We start from the raw sequence: 19,635 nt of genomic DNA, 5'->3' as shown, positions 1-19,635 counted from the left end.
AGCAGCCTGGACGCAAAGCCCATTGAATTGAAATGTCTTGCGCGTGAACGTGAGCGAAGCGCGCGTATACGCGAAAGCGTGACTCAGTCGTCGAACTCGAAGCGCGCCCGTGGGGCTGGTAAACAGATAAGCGCCCGGGCACCGAGTTGGTGGCCACCTCGGGAGAGCTACCTAACCTCGATTAACCTTGCAACATCCTCCCGGGTTGCAAGTAATTGTGCGCGAGCGCCCCCGAGTTCGGACCTTTCGGCCTCGATCCGGCGCGCGCTCGCTTTCTTCTTTTCGCACACAATAAATCGTGGCCATATTTGTTCGGTTCACTACCCCCCTCCTAGGGGGGGGGGGGGCTGCTAGAGGGCTTAGTAGTTCGTACCAAGCTTTGACTGCAATTCTATTCACAATTTTTGCTCACGCGTGTGAATATGGCCGTGTGAGAACGTGGTGGGCGACGAGAGCTGGTGGCACTATACACTCTCGTACATTTGCATATGTTTACATCGATTTTTGGACGGTGTTTGCTTTGGCGACCTAGTGTCAAGCGGGTGGTCGACCGGTGGCGGGCTTTTGCTATGGAAATGAAAATGTACTCGGCCTTATCGATCTGTGCGCGAACACTTTGTGGCAAACACCGTCGCGAATGTAAATGATGGCGAGATGCAAGATTATCGATCGCGGTGTCGATCAACCAATGGATTAGGAATGGATTAGGAAGAGTCGAAGGTGAAGGTGAATTAATTTGCCCATTTGTTTATCTGGCTCGTTTTGGAAGTGGTGCGGCATGGCAAGATGCTACCTGTTGCCATCGAATTAGCATACTGCACATGCAGCGATGTGGTATGCAATGCTAGGGACACTTGTGGTGCATCATGAACATTAATGTTGTGTTGGCTTTAATCTTACTTCAAAACAAGCAATTTTCATAAAAAGTTTCTTGGGAAATATGAAAGTCATCACTAACTTTATGAAGATTATATGGACGTCACATACAAAGTCACGCTTAAATTATAGGCCATCAAGAGAGCACGCATGACTGAGCGCCTTATCTTCAAGTGCAAGTATATAACATAGGTACAAATTTTAAACAATTTGCATAAAATGATGTAAACAGGCACAGCTGATATGTTGTCTCAAAATAGGGTTTCCTCCAAATCTAGTTTGACTGGTAGACATTTTCCAAAACTTCGGTTTAAATTTCAAAATTTCAGTAAATAAACCTTTTTGCATACTTTCAGGCGTTTTTAAAATATCCCGCATTTTGAGGAATTACCCTAATGCCCCTAAATGTAGGCAACATTATACACGCGACTTACAACAAAACGCGTAAGGCTGCCGTCTACTGCAAGACGATATTCACTCAGATCACATGTTTTAAATTGATGTGATAAAAAGAAAGCAAAAATGGTCATTTAGCTTGATTTTTAAACATTTTCTCACTATTTCATCTAAACCAAAAACCACAAACGCCACACGCATATTGTACGATTAATTCTTTATCATTCCATTTTAATTCCATTACATCAGCTCTTCAACCGACGTGGTCGTCCCCTTACGCAATTTTATCTGGACTACGCGAGAGCGAGAAAACAATACATTATTGGTCAAATAATGTGAAAAAACACAATTTTCCAACTACGAAAATTAATAACAACATCGGTTAAGCAGTTACACCTCGCGCATCAACAACACAAAACCCTCACTCGAGTTGATGGAGCCCCACAGTCAATAAAATGCTTTCTTCTAGTGTATGCTGGTATTAGTTGATAGAAAAAATGATCGTATTTTTATTTTAAATTATCTCGAAAAAAACAGACGATAAGATAGAGTGCGAGAGAGACTAGATTGCATTCGCTGGTACAAATTGAAAATGGCAAGCGATGCACTTGCTTGGCAGTGCGGTGTGAATTAAACGGGAAAGCGCGCGCGCGAGCGCACGTAAAGCAGCAATTTAAATAGCAGGTCTCAAGTACTGAACGAAGCTGACACTTATGGACTAAATAACCCACCCCAAAAAGAGGGAAGCTCTTTAAACCTACTACTATTCTTTGGTCTTGAGACGTTATTCGCAGCAATAACGCAGCTGATATGTTAAACCGACCCTAACGATGGGGTGATACCGGTTCGATTCTTAGCGACTTTTACTCGACCACAGACGACGGACTCCCGTGCCGATGGTGGTAGGCGGTGGTGGTATCGATCACTAGCGCTTCGGAATGGACGTGCTGCGAAGTGACACTCGTCGAAGAAATCCGTCGGCTGCGTCTCAGCCGGTGGTAGGCGCTGGCTGGCACAGTTCTGTCCGGTGGTGTGCTCCGATGATGCTCGCCACCCTCGACCGTTTCCATGCGTACGCTGCTGGTGGAAGAGGTCAGGCAGGATTCCTCGTCGATGGTGTGATCATCGTGCGGTCCCGAGGTAATGACCGTTGGCAGTATCATGCTAGTGAGCTCTCCGTCCTGTAGCTGATGCGCGTGTTGGTGCTGCTGCTCCTGCTGCTCCTGCCCAGACTGCTGCAGCTCGCCCGGCAGATAGTCCTTCCAGCTTCGGAAGAGATAGCGGGTGAATTTGCGCAATTGCCTAAATTTACAGTAGGTCGCACCTTCGGCCGATTGCAGCTGCTGCGTCTGGATGAGGAAGCCCTTCTCCTTGAACGTTTTCTCGAGCGATTCGCGCTGCGTGGCGCGGCGCGTCTTCCGGCGCCGTCGCTCGGACGCACTGCCGGCGCTGTTGGCCGCACTCGGCCGGTACGGTGGCTGGCCGCCGGGCGCGGGAGGCGGCGTCGGGTCGCCGCACGGTTGCGGTGAGGTAGGAAACTCCGGTATCTGCAGCAGATCGTTGCTTAGGCCCAGCGAGGGAGGCGGCAGATCGCAGGCAATCCGTTCGCCGGACGCGTTCAGAAAGGCGCCGGTCGTGCTGGTTGCGTTGATGCTGCTCTGCTGGAGGCTTTCGCGCGGGAAAAACTCGTACCCGCGCATCGACTTGTCGCCCGTGCCGGAGTAGTACCGGAAGTTGCCGCCTGAGTCGACGCTCAGGATTTTCTTCTCCTGCAGGCAGGGTTTCGCGCCGCCGGTGAACTTGAACTTACAGATGCTGACCTCGGTGGCCGGATTGTGACTGTTTTCGGCCGGCACCGGTGGTATGAAGATGGCCGATCTTTTGCGTTTCTGTGCCGGCGGAGATCGTTGTCCAGTAACTCCAGCAGCAGTAGCGTTTGGTAGCGATTGCTTTTCGTTCTTTAGCAGCTGCGATATGTGCTTCGGTACTAGCAGTGGGTGGTTCTGAGCGTTTTTCAACCCGTTGGGAGAGATCGGGGGAGACGATACGTTTGATGAGACAACTACCGAACGCATTTCTCTCGCCGCGTGCTCTTCCGCAAGCTTCCCAACTCCTTCTCCAGTCGGATGGGGCGAGTAAAGCGACATTGGATGGGCAAACAAACTCCCGTTCGTTGTCCCAGACGACCAATACACATAGCCGGGTGGAGTTTCCGCCGTCGATGGCGTCTCCGTAGTGCTGCCCGACGATGACTGTCTCGTTGGCAGGGACAGCTTCATGTTGGCGGCCAGCGCTTGATCGGTACTGATGTCCGACGGCGTGATGATGGGCGTCGGGCAGGAGGAAGCAAACACTTCGTCCGCATCCTCCTCCGAGCTGGAAACGCTGAACGTTTCTCCACCGGCCGGCTGCACCACACCACCGCCCGACTCACGGACGCACAGATTCAGCGGTTCCTCCTTCCGCCGTCCTCGGGCCGGGGGCTGCTCCAATGCTGCCTGCTGAGCGTTTTCGCCCGCCGGTTGCTTCCTCTCATCGGACGACGTGAGCCGTCGCTCGAGGAGGCTAGCGACCGACTTGGAGCATCCCTTCGGCAGCATTCCTTTCTCCAGCCCGAGCTCTCGGCTGGGAGTGCCCGGGAGAATGGTGCCGTAGTTCTTGTAGATCAGATGGCAAATGTCAGCCTTTTTCGGTTTCCGTCCCCGTCTCGGTTTCGAGTTTTCCAGCGTTATTTCCCCCATGTACGGTAGATCGGTGTAGCTTACGATCCGCTTCGGAGGGGTTCCGTTCTGCCCCACACTGCTTTCACTAGTGGGCGATATCTGCGCCGGCTGAATGGGCTCATCCTTGAGCGGTGCCATCGGTACGCCCTCCTTCTGCAGCTCCAGTATCTTCTGCAGCCAGCTGCGAACCGACTCGTTCGTTCGCTCCTCCCGCTCCAGCGCTGCCTGGCGCTCCATCACTGCCCGCCGGGATGCGGATTGTCCGGACTGTTGTGGTGCGGCGGGTTTCTGACGCGACGGTTTCGATTGACTCGCGGTGTGTTGCTGCTGTTCCTGCTTCCGTTGCAGACTGTTTTGCGTTGCCTCATAGTGGTCCAGATACTCCTGGGGCAGGGCTTGGTGATGGAACCGCAGCTTGAGCGGTCCCTTGCGGCGCGCCCGGGGCGCACTGTTGGTGCGCTTCGGCTGCTGCTCCTTTGGCGGGCGGCTGTGACTGTCGGCGAGCACCTTGGGCGGTGTCGGCAAGGGCGAGAGGGTCGCGTCCGGCAGCTCCGGCGAGAGGATGACGCTCGGGTGGCGATGCTTCGGCGGTGGTGGCGTGGTGGGCGACGGACACATAGACTGGCTGACCGTGGGCACACTAAGCTCATTATCGTGCGGATTGTCGTTGGTACCGCCGGAGATCAACGGATCATCGGAACTGCGCCTGGAGGGAAAGCGAAGGAACGATGGGATTAGCAGGTGGAGAGCACGGACTTCAGAGGATGAGAGGGGTCCTCCGGGGTTTACTTACAGAAATCTACTCCCTATGTTGCTGCCCGTGTGCCAGGGGTACAGATCACGCTCGGGCTCTTCCAACTTGTTAGCATCGCCCGGTTCGAGCAGATCCGGTATGTTCGTTAGCTTAATGTCATCCACTCGATGCGTCTGATGAACGGACGGATGGTCGTGAGACTGCTGCAGGTGCGTATGGACGAGCGGGTCTTTATCGCTGCTGACGACGACGCTCGAGCTCAGCAATCCGAGATCATCCTTGGAGAAGTCTTGCATACCACCTCCAACTAGTGTAATGGAACGAGATGAACAGAGAAGGCAGTTGTTAGGAAGGAGCACATTTGGAGACTCAATTCTAATAGTCATATGAAATAATGAACTTATATTATTAAGGAAGAGACACGAGCAGAGACATATCCTGGTCAGCAGATTTCCGGTGTCGACTTTGGAACCTTCCGTACGGTCAGAGACCGACCCCCCCCCCTCCCCACTTCTACCATCGAAAGAACGATCCATTCTTAATGGACGAAAATAGGATTGCCGGAGCAAGGCATTGCGACGAGCACGCGGTTCGTCGTTCGTCGTGCATTCGGCGACGCGATGGGAGCAAGATGATGCTGATGCGCTCATTTTGCGCAAGCGAGAGCAACCGCCGCTCCATCGATTTTTGTCCATGGCATGGTGGACCCCACCCCGGCAGGAGCAGAGCATCTGATTCACCGGGACAAAAATAAACCCACCGGCCACCGGCGACGAGCGTACACATATTTGTCCATATAGCGATAAATTTTACGAGCACACTCCACTTTCAACGACCTCGGGACGCGTTCGGGGCTAATGGGGGGGGGTTTATGAGAGATTTCCGCGATGGAAAATCGGGCTGACACTCACACACGTACGTCATGCGGGCGATGTACTAAGTTGGAATTCCGAGCCGGAGGGAAAACGGGAGATCAACACGTGTTGATCGACGATCTTGTGAGCGAGCAAACTCTCATGCCACTCTGCGCTTGATGTTGATTCAAAATTCTTATTCTCTTCCCGTTTAATAACACAGATCCCATCGTAAATAAGTAAAATTAAATTCCTTTTTAGCACCTTAGCAGTCTCACATCACTCCCCACTCCAAAGATATCTTTACCCCGATATGCAACCGAACCATCTTGGCACACAGCACGCAACGTCGTGTAGCAAAACACGTCCCACAAGAATCAGCTCGGGCACCGATTGCATCCCCCCCTCCCCAGCCTACAACATGCAAACTCCCCTCCCTCGAGAACACGGGACAGGGCCGGGTGGTTTGCATAAAAAATTTAAAAAATGTCCCTTCACGCAAAAAATGGACTTCTCTCGCGATCGAATTCTATATTCAGCTCTTCCTGCACACTCACACACACACACACACACACACACAGAGACGCGCTACAGTGCAAAGTGGTTGCATATCATCATTGGCCGCGAGGAAAACAGGGCCCGCGCGCTCCGTTGGTCCTCCCCCCACCACAGCGTTTTCTTTTTGGGGCCGAATGTTTTCACACCACCTCGTGGTTTATGATGTTTCGCCCCAAAAGAGAGTTATCGGAATGTGTACACCTCACCGGGATTGGATAAGGGGGAAGGTGGGGAGGGGGTTGGAAAACTCACAACCAATTTCCTTCGTGCCAGCTCTAGTTCTAGATCGTTTTCGGCGCGGTCGCTGTTATTGTTCCCACTGTGCCGGGTTTGGCAGACACACTCTCGGAGGTCTGTCCCCTCGCGCCGATGTTTTAATGGCCGATATTGTGTTAGGGTTTTGCCCATGTCCGAATGCTAAATTTAGCTAAATACTGTGTTTCGAGGGGAAGAAGGAGGAAGGAAGCAAAGGATAGGTGGGTTTGCAGGGTGGATTGCTTGCTTTACCCGAAAACAGCAGTTCTGGTAGCATTTCCGATACGATCATATAGTTGCCGTTTTCCTTGTTGTTGCTGCTGCTGCTGCTGCTGCCGTTGCGTTCATCCAACTTCAAACGTCTTTTATCTGCGCGTTTTGGGGGCAAATTGTGCTCACTTTGTCTCAAACCACACACACACACGGGTTCGGATAAGCCCCAGCATTGATTCGAAACCCCCCCCCCCCCTGCACACTATCACACAGCAGCCTTATATGGTCTTACTAGCCTGGGCTCGCGCTGGGCACGAGCTAAGGTTAAAATCATCAAACTACACCCCCTCGCGCACAACGACGCACACGACACGCACACAAAACACGGCACAAGAACAGCGACGAAACGGTGCGTTTGGTGTGTTGCCCCGAAAGCGTCTCAAGACGGCAGCGCGCGGAACATGACTAGATTGAGCTGAAAATCTCATCCAAGCCCGACCCGACCGGGCGCGGTGGCGACGGTGGCCCACCGATGGCAAACGATCGCGATAGGCCGGAAAGGGATCAAAATAATAATAGCAGAAATTGGTATAGCGCGCCCCGAGCAGACGAAATTCCCTCTCTCACTCTCTCTCTCTCTCTCTCTCGTTAGCTTTTCTGTGTCTGTGTGGTTGGTGCCTTTTTTGAATCATTTCAGCTCGTCCCTGTGTGTTTTTCCGCCGTACAAGCATAGCGCTATGCGTACGGCTACGCGGCTACGAGTGCTAGTATGCGCAAACCCGGTCTGCGCATCTCGGCGCAACGGTCGGTCAATTTTCCAACCTCCTTCCTCCCCGCTGTGTCCAATTTCACAAACCCCAGCCTAGACATTCATTCACCTACAAGTGCGGGAAAACCCATCCCTTTTGGATGTTGGTGCAAAGGGCGCGCCCGCACTCGTTTGCGTGTGTGTGTTTGTCCCCGCTGTTTATCCCTTGCACGGTAGAGCAATGTAACACGGCGAGGGAAAACTCACGGGAGCATTTTTCCCGATGCTCGTTCGACCTACATTTTCCACCGCACGATGCGACGACGGTTGCAGCTACGTCCGTAAAAGGAAATGTTCGTTTCGTAGTCGATCGACATTTTCACCACGCGCGCTTCGAGTGAGGTTTTTCACCGGCCAATGCGATGGATCGAGAGGGGGGGGGAGAGGAGGGTGACTTATCGCATCGTTTGAATGTTTTTGATCGTCGTCGGGCCGTTACAATGTTGCGACGTTACGATTTACTTACGGGGGTTTGACCCGATCGGGTGTTTTGCCGGTTGGTGTGTGTGTGTGGCGGCGGACACTTGAGACACTTGTCGCTTCCGTTCGGTGTAGTGTTTTTCCTTTTTTTGTTTGCTTTTGTAGTTCATTCAAATCGTTTCATGTTGAACAATTCGCAGAGATATTGGGATTCTTAGCGTGGCTTTTTTGTGGTTTTCCCTCTATGGGAATGTTCTATTTTTACACGTTTTTACGCGTTTTGTTTTCAAATCGTATTCCCACATTTGATACACGATCACAAAATCACTATCTGAACGAAAAAAGCGCGTAAAGCATGCGAAAGAGAATGGTTTGATTTAAAAATACCGATCGTGTGCTGTCACTGGGGTGGTTGATCTTTCCGCGCCATCCGAGCGCCGTATGCCCATATATGGCCTTCGTCAGAACTTATCACACAATTAGCTCCTTTTTTCGCAATCTGTTCTCCCTTGTTTGCTGCGCATTCGTGTGTGTCTCTCGCTCTCTTACTTCGAGTATCGGATTTCAGCTCGCCTGGTTCTCTTTCCCATCTCTCATGTTACACCGCGCGCACGCGATCGCGTAGAGATCATCGTGATGGTGCCGCGGCAGTTGGCTTGTCAATTCTCACGTACTAAAATTAGTCCATTTGAGAGCATGTTCAGCTGCCAACTGCCCAAAAAAAACCGGGGCGCCCGTCGATGTGATTCATCATGTAAACATAATCTAATCGTTGCGATCACACGGCCCCCAGCCCCGGGCCGGCCCAGGCAAACCATTGCGTGAGCGAGAGAGAAAGAGATCAAAAGTTGGAATGTCGTTTTGGGGCGAATGGACGGAAAACGATCGAAGAAACATGTGTTTCGAAAGAAGTACGCACCCGCTCATACTGTAGTGAAATATTTTGATAGTCGGTGCACATTTGAGATACCGAGACAACATCACGGTGATGATGGATGGGTAATGAAAGGACCGAGTTAGTGTCTGAGTGTGTTTAACAATATATAATGCGTATCTTGTAACATTGAGTTCCTTTTAAATCTACAGAACATGAGAACTGTACATTTGATGCTCTGTTATTTTAATATGTCATACAGAGATCAAATCAGCTCTAAAGTATCTCCAACTGGTCGAGATTTCTTAGATCTCATAATAATAAGGCTGTCTGCATATCCGGGTATTATTGAACAAAATCTCGAGGTTACACTGACATGATCTCCAAGAGATCCAAGACATGATCTCCAAAACTAGAGTTTCTAGTTTTGATTGGCCTTCACACTGAAAGACTCCATTACAGTTGAAAATAATGCATAGTAGAGGAGTCACAGACACCCTGACGCTGCCGAAACCAACATTATCGACTAATTCTAGGATAAGTGTCTCATCTCAACTCAAATCCTCCAAAATTCAAGATAGTTCAATAAGAATTGTCGGAAATTTTACACATGCAACCTGAAAACTTTAGATATGGAATTTTTGGATTCCAGGGTCCTTATCAGGCATGGATTTTGAAGAATGTCATCCTGGAATTAATCCTGAAGATGACGAAGGTTACACAAATATGAAAGCTTATGTTCGTGATCAATTACCTAACAGCATCAGGATCTCGTAGAGTGCCTAAATCTTCAATGACGTAAAATTACTTCAATGACCTAGTTATGCCTACGCATCGTCCTTAATCGATAGCAGGCCAATGAAGAATAATGTCGCGATTCATACCATCTTGCATCAGGACCTTCAACACCCACATCGCAACCTTATTGAAAACGCCGAAAGTGTCTAACGGATTGCGTAAATTAAGTCGTTATACGCGCCAATAAACAAACTATCACAGCGGTAGGGCAACGAGCGTACATTAAAATTAAAACACCCAGCAGGAACAATCAGCATCTCAGAGCGACCTCCTTCGGCGCCGTACCCAAATTGCAACAATCAACCACACACGCCGCGTGCGGGAATTGGACCACAAATCCACCACCTCCGTGGCGGTGTGTGTTTCCGCATCTGAACAAAGCCCTTTTATGACACACGCCCGTTTCTTTTACGACCGTGTGCTCCCACGACGATCCTGACGGGCGTTGTTGAGCCACAAAAAAAGCGCCAATCCAATATCGCCCTCTATATGTGTGGCGCTCAATGTGGCGCTCATAAAACGAAACCACCAAAGAAGCTAAACCAAAGCCAACGCTCAAGTACGCGCGACAGGTACACGTTCACGGGGTCCAAGTAGGACGCTGTCATCCGAAAATTGCGCCACATACGATGATTGCAGGATAGGCAGGTACGCAGTGGATCGGTGGAGTTTGTCGCGTGGGCCCAACAGTGTGCTCCGTGCGCCAGCGCCATCGTTTCTTTTCACCGTAAATGTCACAATGCGCAAAGAGAAGTCATATTTCGGGGCGATGGTGTGAATCATGTGGTCGGAACGAACCATCGTTTCCTGTCGCACTGTCAATTTCTGTCACACACCACCGCGCTATATTGATTAGCGACGATCGCACGAAAGGCGGCGAAGGGGAAGAGTGCGGCGCCTACTTAGACGTCCGACCAACCGTAATGAGCTAATCAATGCGTTTGACTCGTGGTCTCCAGGTGGTTCTGGTTGGCGATGGTGGGCTTTTGTGCCGGACTGTTGCGTACCATCAAGCCACACCTTTCTGCCAGTGCTGGAATGACAACCAGCGCTGGAATGGACTGCTCGCCCGAGGCCGTGGGACTTACCCGATGTTGCCCTGGCGATCGGTGAGGATGATGATCGGTTGTCGTTGTCGTTGAGTATCCATTAAAAATCAAACAAATCCACCCTCAATCTCGGGCGCGAACGATCGGTGCGTTGCCCGTACAATAGATAAGGCCAAAAATCGTCAAACAACTGTAATGCTTCCCCCCAGCCCCTTTCCGAACCTGTTCACTGCTAAATTTGAAAGTATTTCCATCCAAATGGAAACCATGCGAGGTTTGGGGAGGGAAGTGCGCGGCGAGTGCCGAGGCCAATTCCAACATCCACCCACGCACGCGCCGCCAGGCCACATAAAAACTGCTCAACCGCTCTTTCCCCCCTCTCACTCTCTCTAATGTTTATTACGACGCCGTGTGACTTCGGCCCGAAAAGGCATTAAATGGCTCTTGGCTCTCTATGAATATTGAACGACAGCAACATCGCGCGCGACCGTTCATTTCCAAAAGCCCCGTCTGAAAACGTAGGCCGTGTGGGGAGTAGGATCGTGTGCTTGCAAAGTGACAAAAAATTAGGCGACACATGACGATTGACGAACTGCAGAGGCTGTAGGAGGGTTGTGTTGAGGCTCCCCCTTATACACCCTTCTTCTCGTAGAGATCGTGTTTAGTGTTTAGCACATTGCTGTTCGCGGCCGTGCAGCACCAGGGGGAGGATGGTAAATGACAGGATTTTATGGCGACACTTGTCGGTAAGGAGATTGTTTTCGAATAACACTCAACAGAGCTGGGGGCAGGAATTCCTCATTCGCGTTCGTTCGGTCCGGTTGTTCAAGAGTGCACTTGAAAGGCGCTTTTTCATTTAAAGCTTATCCGTGAATGGGGCAATGAAGATACAACGCCACTAAGCCCCCCAAAGCCCGAAAACGTTGACAAACGGTTGGCTAAGTAGATACGAGCATTTGCTCTGCCCCAGGACCCGATGATACGGACAAGATGTCGAATATTGATTTTCGATCGACGAATGAGACATGTGGGAGATGAGGCGCGGAAAAGAGTGATACAACCCGCGCCTAAGCTTGTCCATTGAGCGCGTCATTTTTTAGGCTTAGGCCGGGCCGGGCTACACTGATGGGTCGCCCTCTGTGTTCATCGCCTTGATCCGTGTAATAACGATCGATTTGACCAGTATTGCTGAGCGCCAAAAGCGCGCACGAAAAAGATAGAAACACAGAAAAAAACGGTTTGAAAATCGATTCCAACCGATTCGCGGACGCGGGTGCATGTTGGCTTGGTTCGTAAATATATGGCTCACGAACGATTTCCATACAATTTTGGCACTGGCACTGGTTGCCCCCGGACGCGGAGTAAGATGTCCGCTGAGGATGTGTAGACACGGCAGACACGAAACATCAGAATTAGCATGTTTTTTTTTTCGTGTTTAATTTATTTTGTTCGACCACTTTTCATTGATGAATATAGTTGGGGGTTTCCGTCTTTTTTTTTTGTTTGTTCCACCGTACGGAGATACAAAATTCCTCCCGCGCAGAATTTGGTGAGAAGACGACCATAGACAAAAAAAAAACGAACCCATCGCATAGAGGCAAATGCAAAATGCCGAATTTGTAAACGATTTTACGATTCAATATTGCCAATCAAACGTAACATATTTTGGTAGGCAGAATCCTACACAGATTATTAAATCGATGACGCATTGCGCAACACGGGCACGGCGACGCTCACACACACACACACACGCGCACCCTGGAGTCACCACCGGGTGTGACAGTGTACGGGTTTTATCTATTTTAATTTATTATCGTAATTCTTTTTGTTTGGGTTGGAGGTGTTTTGGGAGCCTTCCTTCTCTCTTTCTTTCGCTGTCCCTCTGTGCGCTAAATTTATTCGCCCAAACCAATGCCCGGTTATGGCGAATGGACATTTTGGGGGCTTTGTTTTCATTAAAAGCGATGGCGTTTAAAAAGATTGATGTAATCACTTTCTAGCCGGCGGGGAACCCGTCGTCGCCGGTGCGTTAGATGTTGGGGTATCCGGGGCGCCAATATATTACAAACATTACGAGCGGTTTACCAGCAAAACAGAGGTGCTGAAGAGACAAATTTGATACGTGTAATCTAGGTTTGATGATTTTATAAAGGTTGTTTATCAGAAGGTGTGCGTAGGCGCTCGAAAAAAGTAATCAATTTATCAGGAATTAGGACGAGATGAGACACCGAAACGTTAACATTAAATGATCATAAAATGAGATACTAAATGAGATGTACGCATAACGCTGCTTGACAATATTCTCGTGAATATCTTCCGATTTTAACCAGATCTTGATAGATCCATCTTGGAGAGGAATTTTGAAGCATTTAAAGCCCACAAACTCAATATGATAGATACAGATATGTCATGTCTTTATCCAAGACTAATTGGAAAACCTTGAACTCGCAACATTCCCGCATGATTAAAAGCAACTAACCTTAAACAGTTCCATAATGACCGCCGATGTTGATGGTTTCCAATTTCCTGAACCGCACCAGAAGCTGCTACTACCGCGAGCCACCGTGATTCGAATGAATTCCACGGCAACCTTCGTTGTCACAATGATTAACAACCACACATGTGATCTGTAGGCACGCAACGTGTCACAGCCCGCTCGAACGGTGACAGTTTCCCATAGCAACCAATGCGCGGCTCGTTCCTGCTCCGGTTTGAATCATATCGTATACCCCGAGATACGTTGAGTCACACACGCTGTCATGCCAGTCACTTCCGTTCGAAGGAGAATAGGTCGATTATTCTTTAATTTCAGCACACTTGCAACAACCTTTTTTTTATCACAGCACCACTACTCCACTCCAATCACTGAGGCGTTGACACAGCACAGGGGGGCCTTTACGTAAGATGGTTTCATTCATTCATTCATAACAACCGAACCGCACGACACACCACTTAGCACGGACGCCACCCACCAAACACTGCCCGAGAACGATCGCTAACAACACTAACAAAACACACTTTCATTCAACTTCGTTCCAGTTCGATGAGAATGATTTAACGGTTTGAACGAGCGGTTTGAACACTTTGAAGCTGCGACTGACTGCGAGAGGGCGTCCGGAGTTGAAATTAAAAGTCGTTTAGCTTCATGAGATCACCACCGTCACACAGCCGCCGCTCGTTAAAGTAGATGATAATTAATTTAAATAACAATTGCTTCCACTCGCTAGGCGGCGACGAGCTGTTTGCTGTTCGATAGGTCAGTTCCACTGGGTAAACTACTTCGTTATCACTCGACACGACACACGGAACACGATAGGCAATCGCAGGTTTATCAGCAGGAAGCTAAAGGCCACCGTAGACAGGCTCCTGCAGCGGAGATTCACATATCTCTGCGTAGTGCCGGAGACCCGAGGAGACAGAGTCGACCGCTCGCGAGCACCGCTTCTAAACAAATGAAGATATTACGGGTTCCGCTCGTGCTCGCAAGGCACGCTCACGCTGCTCGCTGTGGCTGCTGTTACTGCTGCTCGAGAGCAGGAAGAAACCGCTCGCCTGGCCGCCCGGGTTTCGTTGGACCGATCGAACATCGGAGGCACTACTGCGCGCTGATCGCGAAGCTTCAGAATACATGCATAGCTAATGGGGAGGCTGTACAACGGTTGGTGCACACACACACACGCTTGGTGGTGCCTTGATGACAACACGGCCCCTTGGCACGCACCCGACCGCCACTTACGCGCGCGCACTAGAGACGACAGCTTGGACGAAAGGTTGCGTTGGTGTTAAAATTGCGCCTCCTCCAGCACACACCGCGAGGCGGCGTTACGAGCGCGAAAAAGCAAACTGGAGTGTGTCGCGCGTATTATGTCCATTTTCATCTGCATTGCTGTCCGTTCGCTCCGCCATCCTTCCTTTCGGGGCCACTTTCTTCGCACATTTTCAGGAGTGATCCAGGCCCCCTTCCTTCAAGTTGGAGTGTACCTTGACGATCTCAGTTGGTTCAGATACTTACTTCCCTGGAAGCGCTGGAGCTACTGACCACTGCCACTCACCAACAGCTCGGAGTGTGTATGTTGCTACATAACACAACACAACCGAAAGAGCTTTCCAAAACGCAACGGTAAAGATAGCTCTTGAAATGCTGCTATATCCACGATGCTTCACATACGAATCTACAGCGGGAAGTCACGCTCTATTCAAACCAAACAAATCCTCCAAACTTTCGGATCAATATTTGTACACAGCGTGGCCAGTTTCGTTTCCGCTCATATCCCCCCGCTGCTTGTCCTGGGCCGATGAAATCGGCTTAACGAAGCGGGATGGAATAGTTTTCAAGAGTGTCACACGATTTTTGTGACTATTTAAGGAGCAGCGCTATTGTTTACTTTAAGCCCAGTCATGGCGTATAATGAGCATCGTTAAAAGTGGAGTAGCATTACCCCTTCTCGGGCCCTCTTTTGGGCTTAAGGTAAGCAGCGCAACAACTCCTCCTGCGTAGGAGAGATCCGGATTTGACGCAGTAATGGCGCGTTACGTGCTGAACAATTTGTTTGCCCCTAAAGTGTCACATTTTCCAAAACCACATTCCTTGTTATATTTTTAACATCCAGCTTAACAAACTTCTGCGCAGACCCACCCCTCCCATATGCGACTGGTCCCAAACCTCAGCTTATTTTTATTATAATTACCATTTCGACAGCTGAGTGTGAGGCTCTGACTCACTCTTCAAATATTGACACTGTTAAGGAAACAGAGTATGGCGAAACCACTCTTCCAGTACACGGAGTGCGTTGTTCCACTTCTGCCCTGATGCGGCTGTATCGATGACGAAGACGTATGGCAAATTCTCGATGTGTGTCCACGTTTCGGCCAAAAAGGGAAGCGAATATCGCACTGCCCCCCCTTATCTGATTAATATCTCCAATCGATCATTCGTAGCAAATGGTTCAGTTTAACCAAAATACACGAAATCCATCTTAGCCGACGGGGCAGGCACAAGAGGACGGGCGCTCGCAAAGCAGCTTAAGGATGACTATCACCATCGCCGTGAAGAGCTTACGGCGCTGCATACAGAGAAGAAATAGCAGCAGCCCCCATCATCTCGATTTGTAGGCAGATTTTCGGCGGCACACTTTTCCAAACTGGTCCATCAAACGCACCAGCCAACCTGTTCCTGCGACCTGCGACAAAACCGTTCGGTCCATTTGCAACTCCTCCGCAGCAAACAACAGCACAAGCGAAACGGATGACGCCTCGGCGACGACTACCTTCTAACACAACTTCGCCCCCTTCCATCACCTAAACCGTGTATCCGTTACGATTTAGTTTACTAGATAATTAATTACTTTCCAGTGACAATTGCCACGCAGCGATCTCCCCTCCCATAGCGGTCGCACAAATCCGACAGGTGAAACCACAGCCATCGACACCTAACGCGCGGCAGCATCTGCAGGTTTTGGAAGTCAGCAGTAACAAGCTTCGTAGGCTTCCAGCTAGCAAGGCACAAAGAGCGCATTAGGCGGACACCACGGGCCTGGCCTGGTGATGCCGCCGGCAAACTTAAGCGTTCGTCGTCGCCTGCTGTGCGAAATGGGCTGATTATACGATATAAATATATTTTAACGATCGCCGATCGCAAGCAAAGAAGGGGGCAGAGATGACAGAAATGCCTGTCCCGCATTAATTGGACGTCACCATTGGAACCTCCTCCTACTACAAGGCAGAGCCCCGGAAATATACCATATAAGGCACTATTATAGCTTGCCGTAGAGCTCCACCAAAAAGGGGGCGATCATGCACCGGTCGCTTCCCTCGTGGAGAGGTCAAACGCACTTCTTCGTCGGACAAGCACTTCAGGAACACAACAGCACTTCAGGAACAGCGTCTGTGTGTGTATGTGCGGCCTTGGATGGTTGAACGGACGGAGTGCCGTGCACCCCCTGAAGCAATACTCTTAAACTCACTGTCCACTTGTGGCTACACCGATTACAGTAAAACCACACACGCACATACGCAAACAGATCCCGGAGGTCGTCATTTAAGGTGATAATGGCTCGAGTATAGTACGGCAACATGCGCTTTTGTTGACAGTGCATTGTACATTTGCCTTTTGCATATACACGGGCAGCCACCATTATACCCTGGTTGCTGCTCTACCCCTAGTAGGTGTACGCCGTTTGTTTGTCCGTTCATAAAATGGGTGTTGTACTGTTCTTATGGAATAAACCGCAGCAGAGCTCAAGTTTCTTTTGCAGAGGTGGAATGTACTTGCTTGCTTTATGGCTCAATTTTTCTCGGACGAAGCGATTGTTTGAAGAAACATTTCGTGAGGATTATAGCTTCGGGATCCCTTTTTCGGTTACTGGACGAACTTGGAGTTAACGAGTATATCTAAAGCATTATCAAGGTTGACTTATTTAATGAATTTGTGTCATTTTCACAGAAGCTCCAGCACGATTTCCATGTAAATAGGACGGCTTATAAATTATACTCCCAAAAATCAGTCCACAATTAATTAACATAATTTCATTACGGCACCATCTATCTTTGGTATAAAATGTCACCCACTGTTAAAGCATGCCCCTGATGTTGTTAATCTCAACATCTACAATCCCCAGATCAAGGTGGATAGGAAGTGCAGGCCCTTCAAGAGATACCGTGCCATTCTCCGGTGTGCCACATCTCTTCCACCAAAGTCCTCTCCTCGCTTGCCATCCTTCCACGCGAACCGATGGTCGATATCTTAGCGCCCACTCGTAGACAGACTGGCTGCTACGGCATCAATTCCGTGCCGTGGCCTCTCTCGTGCAACTTCCCTTCATCCCTCCCAGCATCACTGGTTTGCCCACACCACCCGGGTGATTGGAATGAATGAGTTGTCTCCCTTCGGTTGGTACCGTTTCGTTTTGCTCATTTTCGATCATACCTGTGCGCACGAGCGGAGGGCGCGATCGGGAATGGGCTTTTAGCGGCTCCGATCGCTCGCCACACACCGCACGCCATCTCGCTGGTCTTTTGATTGCTTATATGGAAATAACGAGTCTATACAAACAAATCTACACGACGGTTTTGCGTTTCGTGCACGGTGCGGACGGAGACGGAGCCGGGGATCTGGAGGACGTAGGGCGCCACATACCGCAAGAAGCACGCAGCGAGAAGAAGGGTGCAACAACTCGAAAAACCAGCTAGACACCCACGTGTATTTATTATTGTTGCCATTTCGCTCTCTCACACGAGCCGTTGCGGGTAATCTTACTAGAAAGAGAGACTGAGAGAGAGAGGGCGAGCTTTACTTCTGCAGATCCGCAAGTTCCTCCGGCCCGCTTCGGAGGTACACGGTGTACATGGGGTCTCTGCGTCACCATCTACCTTCCTCGGCGGATGCAGCAGCTGCATTACGGTCGTGCAAGTGAGTACGCAGAGACCTACCGCTGGTTGCGATCAAACCGGTCCCCATGTAAGCGTCCACACGCGGAGGAAGGTGTTGCGAATTTGTATCAGAACTGTCGTTCCCGGTGCTACCTCACCCAGTTGTACGTCCTACGGAGTCTTTGTGTAGGACCCCGAGGATATTTGATTTCGTTTCGATTCCGAAGAAGCATGCCATGACACGTTATCATTAATTTGAAAATAGTTTTAAATACCTACACGGTTCAATCCGAGTCAGAGACTCCTAAGCAACATCAATCTGGACATCTCTTGGGGCCCGTGGGGTTTAAGTGCAATGTCTTGTCCGGGCGGGACAGTTAATCCGGTTGTTAAAAAGGAGCACACCGCGTTTGCCCACCCAGTAAATATGATTCATCTCGATATGCGTCCTCTAGAAACCATTAACCTTTTTGTTTCAGCGATTCCTGTTCCTGCTTACCGATTCCAGAAGATTTCTCCTCGGCGACAACAGCCCTCTCTATTGAAATCCAATTTGGGCACATTTCCTAACCGCTCCAGTACTACCTACTCTGGACATCTTCTGGAGTTCTGGCAAGCTTTTTGTTCCCAATTCCCGATCGGTGCGCACCAAGCGGGCACCATCTAGCCCGATCCGGGGGACCCTATTCGGGTATATCTATAATTAATCGGACAAAGTGCGCGGAACCACCATTCTCCACCACTGCCATCATATCCTAATTGTGAGCCCACCGGACACAGACAAGCCGTGGTGGCGTCCATGTTTGGGCAAGCGCGTCAAATTCGAAACCTTTGTGACCAGAGTGAGGCCACCCCTCGTCCAGCACAAGGCCATTCCCGGCCATACTTACTACAAACCAGCCGGGATGGAGGACGAACAGGTACGGGGAAACGGAACGAAGAAGCAAAGCTGAAAAAAGGTTTATAAATTATGAATTCTCGATGGCGAAATTTTATTCTTCCAAATACGGGCAATCATGCGTAGGTGAAGGTAAAAAACACAACGCACAAACCACAAGATGAGGCCCCCCCTTTTTGCTGCCCCCAAAGAACGAGCTTTTACATGTTTTCTGTGTTCTGCCGTCCGTGTTGACCATGTTTGTGCCGGGGATTGGGAGTTTCAGCGTGGATTGTCTAGGGCATGCGGTCCGAATCGTGCTTGTCCGGTGGCTACCGGCGACGCGGCGGAAAGCCCAGCTACGGGCCGTTTTGGGAACCGATTGTGTATGCGTTCCTCAGCTGTACTGCACCACCTTAGGAATGCAGCATACAGCTGTGTAGCGTTTGGTGTCCTTTCGTGTGACAACGCGGTGCGCTCTGGGGTGGAATGTTAAGTTATGTGCTGATCACTCTACCCCCAGCTAGGTATGTCTGGAATGGGATTACTGAATTATGCTTTTCGCCTATCGGAAAGTACGACTGGGCAACCTGCAACCAGTGGACAACAAATTACCTGCCACGGAATGTGTTCAACCGTTTTAAAGTGGGTTGGCAATGCGAATGAAACCGATCGCTGTTGGAGCGTGAGTTGAGTTGACAAGGAATTTGTTGGTTGCTGAAATACATGCATTAGCATGAGCTACTGCGTTATGTGGCTTTTCACGACCCAAAGATCGTATTTATAACAATATATCCCTTTAAAGACAAGAA

The 19,635-nt window shown here is 49.9% G+C and overlaps 1 protein-coding gene and 1 long non-coding RNA gene across 3 annotated transcripts; both read right to left on the bottom strand.

The window, feature by feature from the left end:
• Positions 1 to 1,753: 1,753 nt before the first annotated feature.
• Positions 1,754 to 14,097, bottom strand: LOC120903047. Of its 2 annotated transcripts, none has more exons than XM_040312238.1 (3): positions 13,058 to 14,097; positions 4,789 to 5,056; positions 1,754 to 4,701 (listed from the first exon to the last, which is right to left on the bottom strand). In XM_040312238.1, exons 2-3 carry the CDS (start codon positions 5,043 to 5,045, stop codon positions 2,136 to 2,138), a joined length of 2,823 nt encoding a protein of 940 aa, XP_040168172.1. In that variant the 5' UTR covers positions 5,046 to 5,056; positions 13,058 to 14,097; the 3' UTR covers positions 1,754 to 2,135. The 2 variants fall into 2 exon arrangements, with proteins under 2 accessions (XP_040168172.1, XP_040168171.1); XM_040312237.1 differs by lacking the exon at positions 13,058 to 14,097 and adding an exon at positions 6,669 to 6,873.
• A 4,809-nt stretch (positions 14,098 to 18,906) lies between these two features.
• Positions 18,907 to 19,635, bottom strand: LOC120904150. Its single transcript, XR_005739706.1, has 2 exons — positions 19,439 to 19,635; positions 18,907 to 19,356 (listed from the first exon to the last, which is right to left on the bottom strand). It is a non-coding gene; the product is annotated as an uncharacterized LOC120904150 (long non-coding RNA).

This window comes from Anopheles arabiensis, chromosome 3 (genome assembly GCF_016920715.1).
Source record: "Anopheles arabiensis isolate DONGOLA chromosome 3, AaraD3, whole genome shotgun sequence".
Lineage (NCBI taxonomy): Eukaryota > Metazoa > Arthropoda > Insecta > Diptera > Culicidae > Anopheles > Anopheles arabiensis.
The sequence above is the reverse complement of the archived record's forward strand: the minus strand, read 5'-3'. Positions and strand labels throughout refer to the sequence as shown.